Source organism: Oreochromis niloticus, linkage group LG10, assembly GCF_001858045.2.
Source record: "Oreochromis niloticus isolate F11D_XX linkage group LG10, O_niloticus_UMD_NMBU, whole genome shotgun sequence".
In the NCBI taxonomy this organism is placed as follows: Eukaryota; Metazoa; Chordata; class Actinopteri; order Cichliformes; family Cichlidae; genus Oreochromis; species Oreochromis niloticus.
Window position 1 is genome coordinate 18,022,306 of NC_031975.2, and position 12,753 is coordinate 18,035,058.

The 12,753-nt window shown below is 40.7% G+C and overlaps 2 protein-coding genes and 2 non-coding genes across 5 annotated transcripts; all 4 read right to left on the minus strand.

Annotated features, from left to right (window-relative positions):
- Nucleotides 1-1,048: 1,048 nt before the first annotated feature.
- Nucleotides 1,049-5,870, minus strand: sumf2 (sulfatase modifying factor 2). 2 transcript variants are annotated; one of them, XM_003446909.5, is made up of 9 exons: nt 5,659-5,870; nt 5,416-5,563; nt 5,225-5,339; nt 4,902-4,946; nt 3,967-4,117; nt 3,642-3,697; nt 1,681-1,765; nt 1,350-1,491; nt 1,049-1,270 (listed from the first exon to the last, which is right to left on the minus strand). In XM_003446909.5, exons 1-9 carry the CDS (start codon nt 5,738-5,740, stop codon nt 1,168-1,170), a joined length of 927 nt encoding a protein of 308 aa, XP_003446957.1. In that variant the 5' UTR covers nt 5,741-5,870; the 3' UTR covers nt 1,049-1,167. The 2 variants fall into 2 exon arrangements, with proteins under 2 accessions (XP_003446957.1, XP_013127858.1); XM_013272404.3 differs by having other exon boundaries at nt 1,156-1,270; nt 5,416-5,582.
- A 950-nt stretch (nt 5,871-6,820) lies between these two features.
- Nucleotides 6,821-12,363, minus strand: cct6a (chaperonin containing TCP1, subunit 6A (zeta 1)). The gene is made up of 13 exons (XM_003446974.5): nt 12,091-12,363; nt 11,419-11,482; nt 10,650-10,784; nt 10,364-10,537; nt 10,035-10,138; nt 9,678-9,948; nt 9,189-9,271; nt 8,818-8,914; nt 8,559-8,706; nt 7,776-7,909; nt 7,529-7,631; nt 7,297-7,369; nt 6,821-7,221 (listed from the first exon to the last, which is right to left on the minus strand). Exons 1-13 carry the CDS (start codon nt 12,354-12,356, stop codon nt 7,149-7,151), a joined length of 1,725 nt encoding a protein of 574 aa, XP_003447022.2. The 5' UTR covers nt 12,357-12,363; the 3' UTR covers nt 6,821-7,148.
- Nucleotides 8,019-8,154, minus strand: LOC112848100 (small nucleolar RNA SNORA22). Its single transcript, XR_003222048.1, has one exon. It is a non-coding gene; the product is annotated as a small nucleolar RNA SNORA22 (small nucleolar RNA).
- On the minus strand, nt 9,362-9,497 carry LOC112848099 (small nucleolar RNA SNORA22). The gene has a single exon (XR_003222047.1). It is a non-coding gene; the product is annotated as a small nucleolar RNA SNORA22 (small nucleolar RNA).
- Nucleotides 12,364-12,753: the final 390 nt, after the last annotated feature.

The window sequence follows — 12,753 nt, forward strand, 5'->3', positions numbered from 1 at the left end:
GCTCAACAAAAGACACATCCCACCACATGGAATGAAGACTACCAATGCTGGCAAATAGTGCCCCACTTGTTCCTTTCACTGGATATATTCAGAGGCATGTAAGTCTCTTTAGTTAAGCCTGTGAAGCGTTCTCATTCAGTTCACAACAGCAGCCATCTCACAGAGCTTTATATCACAAGGTAAAGACTCCACGATATTAGAGACAGAAACACGACAATCAAGCACTAGCACTATGAGCAAGCACTAGACTACAATGGAGAGACCTCCAGCAGAAACAGCTCAGAGATGGGCAGCCATGTGCTGTGACCAGTGAGGAGAAAGAGAAAAGAGGGGCACAGAGGGAGCACAAACAGCAGTGCTCCGCTGGGATTATATAGTACAATGAGGTCTTTTGAGAATAAATGTGGGATAAATTCAGGAATTCACAGGGATCCACTGAAGAGAAGCTAACGGGGGAGAAACATGATCTCGCAGTACTCACGCTGCAAGGTTGCAAAACCAGGAATTTCAACAGTTCAGCCTAGAAAGAAGGAAGAAGTTTGGAGAGAGTTGAAGAATTTTAGATTGATGTTGGAAGTGTCCAGAATTGACAAGATTATAAATGTGTACAGAGCTCAGGTTGAGTGTCTTGGGAGCCAAAGGTTTGAGAGGCAAGGATAACATGGCTTGGGCATTTACAGAAGAGGGATAGTGGATATACTGGACAAAGAATGTTGAAGATGGAGGTGCCAGGTAGGAAGAAAAGAGGAAGACCAGACGGGAGATTCATAGATTTAGAGAGATGTGAGGGATAGGGTGAGATGGAGGCAAATTATCTCCTGTGGCGACCTCTAAAGGTGAAGCAGCAAATGCATGGTGTAATTATTTAGCATCTGGTATGATGTTACTGTTATAGGTAAATAAAAGTTGATGGGAAAATAGCAATAAACTCTTTTTTCATCATTTTAAAAACTATTTTTTATTAAATGTTGCATAATGGTAGATTTCCCTTTATTCTTTATGAATTTCTCCACAGGAGAAATATAGTTAGCTTCATGTTTAATATGAATTTCTTTCTCATTTTTATTTAGTCCTTTGTTTCCATCTTGTTGTAAACTTTAAAGTCATCACATTTATTATTAATGGCTGTTCACTGCTGGCTCAGATCCACACTGCTGTCCTCTGAGGCTATAGTTCTGCTTTTTCTTTTTTCTTTCTGCCCTTCTGTCCATCACTGGCAGCACATCTGAATCCAAGGTTGTCAGAAGCAGAGTCGGGAGTGTTGCCCATCCTGCAGGACGCACAGTAGTAACCATTATTCAAGATCGAGTTCAAAATCTTTTTTTTTTTTTTTTACCTCAGAAACTCACCTGGTTGTGATTCGAGCCTTGTGATTAGCTGAACCGTCCACTGTGTCGATCCAGGAGGCACCGCGCAGCACGTACATCGGCCTCGCTGCTGAAAAGCGTGTGGATGTCCACTCCCATGTATTTCCCATCATGTCATACAGTCCTGGAGGAAGAATTGGCATTATGTGTTAATGTTCACAACACAAAAATGTGAGAAGAAAAATCAAATGTTTCCAAAAGCTCAAAACACAAATGTAAAGTCTTAATGCACAGTTAATATTCCTCTTAAACATCTTAGCTACCAATCAGCTCTTTCATCATGCCGATAACATGTATGTTAAAACAAGATTACCATAGCTATTCTGGGGAGGGTATGCTGTAACAGGAGAGATGCCGTGGTATCCATCCTCTGCAGTGTCTCCATCTGGGAAAGATCCCTAAAATACACGAAAGCTAGAATTACCACAATACCATATTACACTTTAAATCCATGTCTGTCTAGACTCACAATACAGTAAGTGAAGAATTCATTGAGTCTTAGTCACAGATGGGCAGTAACACATAATCTGATTACTTTTTTCATGTAATGAGTAAAGAGATTACTATTGCAAAAAAAGTAATTAGATTACTGTTACTTTCCCATAAGCAGGCTGCGTTACTGCATCACTAAACCGTGATTTTGTTTGTGAGAGTGTCTCATGACAGTGACGTGCGAGTGTGCGACGCCCGTAGCAGCAACAGACGTGTGCAGATCAACAATGGATAAAATGGACTGCGGGAGAGAGTACGACCATGCAGTGTTTAAAGCTTGGAAGTACTGACATTACTTTGAGTTTGATTCAGTAAAAAGTGGCAAAAACATTAGCGTCCGCTGTACACTCTGTGTGGGAAGAAAACTTCCTTCTACAGCGAAAAAATAAACTACAAATCTGGGCAAGCACCTAGCATGCTGCCACAGGAAAGAGAAACCCCCGGATCCCCCTGCTGACATGACCACTGCGGCACCGGGCAAACCTCGACCGTCCCCACTCCTGCTAAACAGGTGAAAACAGACTCAAGAGCGATAGGACTTAGTGCTGCTGAATCTTTGATTTTATTTATTTTTTGCTGTGTTTTACTTGCATCTATTTGAAAGAGTGAGTGTAAACACAAAAAACGATTTGATTTTATATGCTGGAATATGCAGAAAATAGGTTTAAATGTTAAACAAATTTCTTCAAGTCAGACTGCTGCATATAATTTAATTTTTGGTTGATGCAATGTGCATAAAGTTAAAAGATTAAAACTCATAAAACAAGTTTTAAAAAGAGACTTTTTCATTTGATTCAATTTTATATGATGGACAGAATAATAGAATTGGGCTGAAAGGTCTATTGCTTTATAACATAGTTACTTTTTAAAAACATGATACACAACCTGACTAAGTAATAAAGTAACTAACTACTTTTGAAAATAAGTAATCAGTAATTAGTAACTAATTACTATTTTCAAGTAGCTTGACCAAAACTGGTCTTAGCATCAAAGATTAATCTCCCCAACTCTGGATCCACACAAATTTAAAATATGGTCGCATGTTTTGTTCCTCAGTAACAAAAAGCACCTATGCAGAACTTTGCACCATCACAGTGAAGCTGACCTTCAACCCTGAGGTTATGACATGTGCACTTCATTCTATCCTGTTAGACATGTGTTTCTAGTTTAATTAGACAAGATACAAATAACGTATATTGTCCCTTTGTGGGAAATTTCTTTGTTATAGCGCATAAAAATGAAGTTAAACACAACAAACATAAACATCTCCTAAATAAGTAGAATCACTCAATTTAAAAAAAACCCCAATATAATTAAAGTGTCTCAGTATAACGTAGTTGAGAGTGTAAAATGTTGTTTTACATAAACACAGAGGGTTTTTTTTCTCTGTATTCATAGATATACAATATATATTTACTTTATTAACAAATAATACTGGCTGATAAAATCGTCCCTGTCAATATATCCGTCAGGCTCTAGTCTTAGATTTTCCTTCCACTCGGGGGGTAAATGATTTATTTTTCTCTGCAGCTCTGCAGGGTAGAAGAACTATAAGATCCAGATACGGTCCAAATAAAATTGATTTAAATTCAGTTACCTTCTAGATTGGATGGATAGAGACCTTAATCACAGTTACCCTTAAATTTGTGTATTTAGTAGTCCATTTAATAATGCATTTTTAAAAAAACATCACGTCAGCGGCTAAAGAAAAATATTAGTGAAAACCTAATCAGAGCCTTCCATGACCTAATGATGACCTAACCATGACTGCAGCATGCTGACCTGCCACAGGTTGGTTCTGTTGGCCTGGAACTTGTTTCCCCATGGGTAGGTCCGACCTGCAGCACAACAGTCAGGAAAGAGTTTAAATGAACAATAAAATTATATTTCAGTTTTGTGAAAAAGTCCATTATTCAAACTAGTTTCCTGATTTCTCACAAAGACTTGACTGTATCTGAAACACTACCAAAAAAAAGCAGTTTTGGGTTCCTCTGTTGAGACAATAACAAAAGAGCTGCTGAGCAGAAACATCACTGTGTGTGACTTAAATGAAGTCAGCTGGAAGTGAAAGTCAAAAACTCTATTATAAAAGCAATAAACGTTATACCTCGCAGCCCCCCACGTGCAGCCCACTCCCACTCCTCCTCCGTGGGCAGTCTCTTGCTTTTCCAGCTGCAGAAGGCCTGGGCGTCATTCCAGCTCACCTGAACCACCGGAAAGTCCAGACGATCTCGAATCCCCGAACCAGGCCCTGAAGGCTAAACAGTGGAAGGTCAATGTGCGTGGCAAAAAAGTAGGCGTGCCCAGAGGTATACACTTATTAGATTCTCTGTTAGGTACACCTGCTCATTAACATAATTATCTAATCGGCCGATCATATGTCAGAGGCTCATGATCAAGACGACCTGCTGAAGTTCGAACTGAGTATTAGAATGAGGAAGAAAGGTGATTTCACAGTCTGCTGATGTTCTGGGATTTTCCAGCACAAACATTTTAGGGTTTAGAGAGAATGGTGTGTAAGAAAAATATACAGCAGCTCTCTGTGTGAAAATGCCTTGTTTATACCAGAAGTCAAAGCAGAATGCTGACAGGAAGGCAACAGTAATTCTAACAACCATTTGTTACAACAAATGTGTGAAGAAGAGCATCTCTGAATTCTGAAACTGAGACTACAATTTGATCGGGCTCACCAAAGCAAAAGTTAGACAATGGAAGATTGGATAAATGCTGTCTGCTCTGATAAGTGTCGATTTACGATAAAGCACATTTGGGATGTGGACGCAGCGGAAGAGTTGCATCGTGGATGTGCAGTTGATGAATCTGCAGCAGCTGTGTGATGCTGTCCTGTCAACGTGGACCGAAATATCTAGGGAAGGTTTCCAATACCTTCTTGAATCTGTGCCACAAAGAATTAAGCAGTGCTTAAGGAAAAGGGGTCCGACTCAGTACTCGCATGGTTTACCTAATAAAATGTAATAAGTGAGTGTAAACACAAGCTGGAGAAAACATCGTAATACACAAAACTCACAATATGCACCTCACCTGTCTCCAAAAGACACGCTCTATAGGCAGCCACCACGGAGCAGACTGATGGAAAAGATGAGGAAATAAGTCAGAAGCTGTTTACAACAGTAAGAAGCTCTACGTTATATATTTTATTATGGAGAATCTCTACAAATGCTATGATGCCTACAAATGGTTTTATTAATTATTATGAACAGCACTAATGTAAGACATATAAAAACAGCAAATCTTCATATCTGAGAGGCTGCAAAGAGGAAACTATGTATGCTTAAAATTGTGAAATAAGGTCATTTATCTAGCTGGTAATCTGATCTATTAATCAGAAATCAATAACCCGGCACCTCAATTCTCTGAGTGACTTTGCTCTTCAGCTCTTCTGACACAAAGTCCTGAAACACGAAACTCCAGCCAAACGTCTCGGCTTCAGTTTTGTATTTCTGGGCTCTGACAAAGTCTCTGTGGCAAAGAAATAAGTCATTGACTTCACTGCATTAGTTCTGCCTTAATTCATCTTAATGTGGATCTTATTTACCTGAAATCGGCGTTTGTGACGGGGTATCTGTCTATTTTAAAAGGCTGCAGCTCGACCTCCTTGGAGGGAGACTCTCCGTCTCTCCCATCGGGTGCACTCGTTCCCATTAACATCTTTCCTCCCGGGATGTTCACCATTTCCTCCGCGACTGCCGGGAACAAACATGCCTTGATGGGTATTTATTTAAGTGTTAATGTGTTTGTTTTGGGTTAAATTCAGAAATGAAAGAAAGAGTCCTCTTACCGGCCCCTGTCAGTAAAAACACAGCAAACATCCAGGATACCATCGTCTTTGCTAAAACTGGTTTGAAATCACGTCTAAACATAAATATACAAGTTAAACATTGAACCACGTTCAAATGGAGAACTTCTCAAAGTTCAATTTCATTTTTTAGTCGTTTCTATCGGACAGATTTCACCGTTGCACCTCAAAATTGGTTCCTTCCGTTTTTTCAAATTCACGCGATACTTCCTCTTTCTCAAAGATTTGTGGTTTATTATAATACTACTACTACTACTAATAATAATAATAATTATCATTATTATTATTATTATTATTATTATTATTATTATTATCATTATTGTAGGAAAAGTTTTACATTGGATAATATTAGGAGTAAGACGTAAACACCGGTGCTCTGCGCTGGTGTAATATAAATCGTACTCAACCCTATCTGACTGATTCAGCTCCTCATTATCAGCTACAGGTTATCTTTTACTCCCCATGCAGCACATCTGTGTAACAGAGAAACATCTGCTCTCTGGTGCTAATAGGCTATTTCAGCCCAGCACCCAATGTACACATTACGCCACTTTTAATGCTCTGCACTGTCCACTAGACTTATGTTATACTGAACCACTAATATATCTGATATTCGCTGTTTTTAATGTGAATTTGAGAACTGCTACTTTATAAAACATATTTCCTTTTTATTTAGAATGTCTTAATCAGATTGTTTTACAAGAACTGGGGGATTTCCCAATGTTTTTGATGAAAAATGTTTTATTCATTGGGGTCTTTTGCTGGGATGGATTTATGGTGAAGCCTTCATTTTGATGTCAGCAGGCAGGTGAATACAGGAAGTTCAGAAGTTTTTTAGTGTTTTGATTTGGTGTGTTATGAAAATTCTGTAGAAACTAGAGCTTATTTTAACTGCAGTAGAAAAGTGCAAGAGGAAGACCACAAAGGATCAGTGTGACAGAAGAGGATGTTAAGGGGAAAGATAAGGGGAGATGGAGGCTGATGAGTTGCTTAACTTCTTATGCTCCACTCCAACATTGTGCATTATAGATCACATTTTTCCTGATGAGCTTCCAAAGCATTCATGGACTCAGAACAGAAAAAACACAGATATCCCCTTTTATATGTTCGACTCATTAATTCTTCAAAGACATACAACCACATCTTTACGGAGCCAGGAAAACCTTTAATGGGTAGAAACAAAACTGAGAGGCAGAGGTCAGTGCTTTTAACAAAATCTCATAAATAAACCAATCATTTTAGAGGGAGGCGTTGACAAATTCATGGAAAATAAGAAAACAAACAAAAAAAACCCATGACTAGCATGACAATGATTTCTGACAGGCGCTGCGATGGATGCCGTGGATGTTTACAGCGGGCTGTCCATCAGACTGGGGGTGCTTCAGAGTGCCTACAGCGGGAACACGTTGACTGAACCTTTAGGTAAACAACTATCCCTGTGAATATAACAGCTGCAGCTTCTTTAGGTGACTTTAACCTTTGAGAGAAGACATTCCAGCTCGCATGATCTCATCCACCAACAAGATGTTGCTTGCGATCACCGTGCTGTGAACAGAGTCCTGTGTTAGTGACCAACGTGTGCGATACATCAGGGTAATTTAAAACATTCCTTCGTCTCACCATGAGTGAAGAAGCTGTTTCTTGACACTGTAATTATCCCACACGCCTGCTTCTCCTGCCACCATTGGTTCCCCTGCAAAGCAAAAGGTTAAAAGTAAAAAAACAAAGTTTTAAATTCTGCCAAATTATTGCCATTTATTAACTTCACATAGCTACAACAATTATAGAGTTTGACTCCAAACTTTAAAATGCAATCACTTCAGGATTGACTGATCGCTGCTGTGGTTCTCACCTGTGCTGAGGTCTACTCCAACTAGCTGTCCAGACTCTTTGTACTCTGTCTGCAGCTTCAGCAGGGTCTCCTGTGGGTCATAGCCAGAGTTCTGGGCCAGAACCTAAGAACAGAAAGATGGCATTTTAAAAACATCAGTACATTTTGATACAGGATGGATTGTAAGAAGGTGACAAATAATAGTGCAGCAAGAAACAAACAAGGTTTCTGTTAATAAAAATGATAGAGAAAATGAACTATTCTTTACCTTTGGGATGACTAGGAGAGCATCCGCAAACGCCTGGACTCCCAGCTGGGCTCTGCCTTTCACATTGGGTTTGTGTTTTACCAGAGCGTCTGCCACAGCAACCTCAAAGGCACCTGCACCGGAGACTACACTACCTGAAGACATAGAAAAATAAAGAGATATTTAGGAAAGCAAACAAATATGTCATATAAATTAACCCACTCGGGGAGGGAACCAGCTCTAATATTTAAAACAATTAGTGGAGTTTGTCCTGATCAGCTGAATACATGTAGGAGAGACTAAACTCTCCTAATGCAGAGGATAAGATCAGAATCACTGTAGCACAGACACTGGAGACCAGGGAGAGCCACGCTAGCATCCCTGGGTGTTCGCTGTGCAAATGAGACCAACTCTGTTTTCCTTCAAGGACAAATTAACCATCTTCAATTTCAGCTTGTTATCAACATAAAGAAAAAATGGATATTTTGACCTAAAGTTTGTCCACACAATATTTGGAAAAAGCCTAAAAGGACTTCAGAGTGTTGTTTCAAGAATGAATTTCTGCTTAAAGAATTCTAAAAAAGCTGATTTGTCTGCACACAGACATAAAAAAAAAGTGTTAATTTGGTTAAAAAGGTAGCATTTTATAAGCCATACTAATGGTCAAGCAGAAAATCCAGTAGGATTAACTCAGATGGAAGAAAATTGCAGATATTCATCATCAACAAAAGATTATGTTAATAAATTTTTAGTAAAAGGATTTTAAAAAGTAAAATGACCATATAGGAAATCTTCAGCTCTTACCATCTTCAATAGCGTTCTTTACTGCCCGCAGACCGTCCCTTACAGCATCTTTGATCTGTGTGAGGGTGTGTTTGTTGGGTCCCTTCACCAGCAGGGTAACTGAGCGAGGGTTTCCACACTTCTCGATGAACGTGTACTTCTCCTCTCCCTGCAAACAAGGTTGAAGCATTAATATCATTTTAATTTTAAAAAGTTTAAATTTCACAGTTTTTTGTGGACTGAAAGGTAAAAAACAGACCCCCCCCCAAAAAAGTCTCACCAGTGTGTGTTCATAAACCACGCCAGCATGTCCCAAGCATTCAGGTGTGAGGTCATCAACTGAGTTCATGGCGATGCCACCACAAGCGAGGGTGAGCCTGTCACAGGAACGACACACTGAGTGTAATTCAGCTTCTTAATATATGACTGACTGACAGCAGCTGGTAGTGTAAAGCAGCTGTGAACTGCAAGTATCACCTGTACAGGTGTGTCTGTGCCGATTTCACAACATAAAGCATGAGCTCATTTCAGCATGTTAAATCAAACAATTCAAAAATCTTCTATGAACTTTTATCGAAGTAATGTAATGTTTTGCTCATCTCAACTGTAGAACACCACCAACATTTATAACACTGAAAATATTTTCCTCACCTCTCCATGTTCCTCCTCTTTGCCCTCCGCAACCCAACAATGCCCTCTTTAGCAAGGGCGTCCAGGGAGAATGGGTCAATACCCTACACACACACACAGACACACAAAATAAAAAAGACATGCTTGAGACTCCAATTTACACTAATTAGTTCAGTAAATGTAAGCGATGTAAAGATTATCCTGATCCGCTGAATACATGTAGGGGAGGAAGAGACTCTCCTAATGCAGAGGTACAGATCAGAGTTACTGTAGCACAGACACAAAAACCAGGGGGAGCCATGATAGCATCCTTGGGTGTTCGCTGTGCATGTAGCCAGATTGGCTGGGCCATTTTCAGACAAAAGGCTTAGTGTTCATATGAAAACAAAGTCAAATTACAGGCCTGTGTCTTTAGTAGTACAAGCCACACTGAACTGAGTTTGACAGAATTCTTTTTTTTTTTTACTTTAGCCTTTGAACTATGTTAACATCCGTCCTTTCCTAGCATACCTTCTGGTTAATGACAACAAAGCCCTTGTCCCCATTGGGACACACTTTGTTTTTCAAGGCGATAATCTTCTGCACGCGATCCTCGATGAACTTCCTTTCTGCAGCCACGAGCTTCTCCCTCTCATTAGCGCTCTTGTAGAAGAAGCCAGAGTTGACCTCGGTCTTCTCGTACTCCAAAGAGACGTTGCACGTCAGTATGTAAGCATCCTCCACCCTCTTCTTCATGTCTGGGTGCCGGGCGCCGTGGTCCAACACCAGACCCCTGATCAGCCTAAGAAATAACAAATCAGCATTTAGACTCCACAGTTAAGCACAGTCTTGTCTTATCCCCCTCTCCACCTCTGTATTTACACTTACTGTGTATCACAGTCGGTCTTGTGCTTCATCTCCATGATTTCCACCATGTACAAGTCAATGGGCTCAGTGGGTTTAGCGATGGCGAGCACAGCATCTACTACAGCCTGTAAACAGACAAGGTGATCACAAGCTAAATAAGTGACAGCTAAGATTGGAGAATAGAGAAGTGCACTCACAAGAAGCTACAGACTGCCGTAAAGGTTCAAGAGTAAGTAAGCCCTTAGGTCTGTGGCAACTTTGAAACATCAAAGTAATAAACTAATTGGCTATAAGGTAAAAACATCTAAGAAAACTATCACTGCTTTGTGCTCGATTCCCTCATGTCTCACCTCAGTGAGCAGGTCTGCCAGCTCTGCGTGGACCTTGGTCCTGAGAGAGGTGCGTGCGACGTTAATGAGGGTCTCTCTATCCATTTCCCGAGTCACTTTTACTTCCTCAAGAACAGCCAAAGATTTCTCTTTCGCTGCCTCAAAGCCCTCTGCAATGATTCTTGGATGAAGGCCCTGCAACAAGACATTAAAAGGGAGTTGTGGTTAATAAAAAAGATATCTACAATTCATTCACTAGAAAGACTGACATCCCAAATACAAACAAACACTGTGAACTATCTTGTACCTCTGAAATGTAAAGGTCAGCCTGCTTCAGCAGTTCGCCAATGATGAGGACGTTGGAGGTGGTACCATCTCCCGTGATGTCATCCTGTGCAGTTGCAACCTTGGCAATCAGCGATGCTGTAGGGTGCTGAATTTGCTGAAAGGGAAACAGGTTGGGGAAAATGTTATGGAAATCCTCATTCATGGGTAATTCAGGGCAGCGGTGCTAAACCCTACTAATTCATTATTAATTATTATGAATCCTCAATTGCATTACAATGTACTAAGTCTGCTTTGAAGGGCAAAAAAAAGGGTATTTCCAGCTGCTCCCTTGTTTCCCAAAGGGGTTCCCTCAACAGACAGATCTACAGGTTGAATAGGCACAGATTTTACACCGGATACCCTCCCATTAATCTGTACTTGGGATGGCATTAGGAGGATAGCAGGCTGTGTGCCCCGGTCAGCTGGTAAAGACTTCTGCGTTCAATTTTTTTTTTTTACAATTTGGGTATGTCATAATGGTTAACAAATATATCAAATTATTAATGTGCACTGTGACAAATCAAATTAAGTCCAAACCTAAAGCACATCTATCCAGATATTTAAAGCTCAGTCAGATAACACCCTGCTGTTTAACTCATTGTGTTATTTGTTTTATTGTGAGAACAAAGGCTTAAGAGACATATACAAACATTTAGGGTGTGGTCACTCTCTGTGAATAGGCAGTACAGCACTAATATGACAGATCACAGACAGAAGATCCTCATTTTACAGCTCATCATGTCCCTTACCATCTCGTGTAGCAGGACGTTGCCATCTTTGGTCAACTTTATGTCTCCTGCACCGGACACCAGCCTGCAGATCCACAGAGACAGAAGAGGGTTAATATTTGTTACCTACACTACCTACTAGCGGCTTTTATTGCGATAATGCAACCTTTCGCCCGATTATGGTTTGCCTGCTTAAGAACTCAGATTATGGCTGTTAGCTTTTATTTATCCATTTCCTCATATCATCTACAAATCCCCAAGCAAATCTCTACCTGTAACTGAGTTATTCAGCCGCTCATCAGTATCTTTAGTTAGCGTTAAGGCTAAGCTTGTGGGCACGTTATACTTAGTACTACGACTTTAACCTGAACTGGCATGATCTGCTAACCGGCTGAAACTAGCATGCTAACGTTAGCTTTGTGGCTGTCAGAGCGGATCATGACGATGACTGGGCAGGGCAACGAGTGCCGGGAAAATCCGCTAACCGTTTAGCGATGGCAGGCCTCAATTGAATTTAAGTGTGTTTTGGACAGATACTCTGTAATAAAGAGTGGGTGGTTTCCAGTTTTCAGACACATAAACTTTGGTGGCGACACACCGCTATCTGTTGCAATGCTAAACCGGTGAATTACGGCTAACGTTAGCGAGTTAGCATAGCACGCATGCTGCACAAAGAGCTCCGGCGGCACTCACATTTTCATGGTCCCCTTCGGTCCCAGGTTGCTTCTCAGCACATCCTGCAGCCCTCGGGCGGCACTAATGTTAACAGCCAGGGCGGCCTGGGCTCTGGCCACCTCTGCTTTGGGGTTTAGCGCTTTTACGGCAGCCATAGCGCAGCACAACCAGCGAAGTACAAGTAAAAAGTCTCGCCGGTAGGGAGTCCACGCTACTAGGGCTCGGACGCTCTCGAAAGGGGAGTCGCTTTCCAGAAGGCTCCAACACGTGTTCTCATGCTGCATTTAGGGGTCAAGCCGACGCTGGGACATTCCGCTTTTACAGCTATTACAACTGGTCCACACCATGATATATCCGTGCAGAAAAGTCATTACATTTTTTCCCAACCATGGAAATTATCGCGTTAGGTTGACTCGGCTTCTCCAGAAGAAACGTTAGAACACCTTCAAGGCAACAAAGTAAGATCATTTGTTTTCCGATTGTTTTCCGAAGCAAATCATAGTAAAACTAAACAATGTCCTGAATATAAGTTGCAACTTTTTGCGTGAAACATATTTAAATTATATATTTAAAAACATGTTTAAAATTTCCGACTGAATCCATCCTCTCCTTATTTTGCAGCATGAGTGCCGAGCATTGACAAGATTTCCCTCACACCATGAAGGCAACATAAGTCACACC

What these genes read in the sequence shown, in the direction of transcription:
- sumf2 (XM_003446909.5), bottom strand. Translation starts at nt 5,740, where the DNA reads ATGTTTAGACGTGATTTCAAACCAGTTTTAGCAAAGACGATGGTATCC. An exon ending in GTCACAAACGCCGATTTCAG is followed by an intron (nt 5,340 to 5,415) that starts GTAAATAAGATC and finishes TCTTTGCCACAG; the next exon opens with AGACTTTGTCAGAGCCCAGA. An exon ending in TGCACGTGGGGGGCTGCGAG is followed by an intron (nt 3,698 to 3,966) that starts GTATAACGTTTA and finishes GTTGTGCTGCAG; the next exon opens with GTCGGACCTACCCATGGGGA.
- cct6a (XM_003446974.5), bottom strand. Translation starts at nt 12,356, where the DNA reads ATGCAGCATGAGAACACGTGTTGGAGCCTTCTGGAAAGCGACTCCCCT. An exon ending in CTCTCCTAGTCATCCCAAAG is followed by an intron (nt 7,632 to 7,775) that starts GTAAAGAATAGT and finishes TTCTGTTCTTAG; the next exon opens with GTTCTGGCCCAGAACTCTGG. An exon ending in TGGAGTAGACCTCAGCACAG is followed by an intron (nt 7,370 to 7,528) that starts GTGAGAACCACA and finishes TTTGCTTTGCAG; the next exon opens with GGGAACCAATGGTGGCAGGA.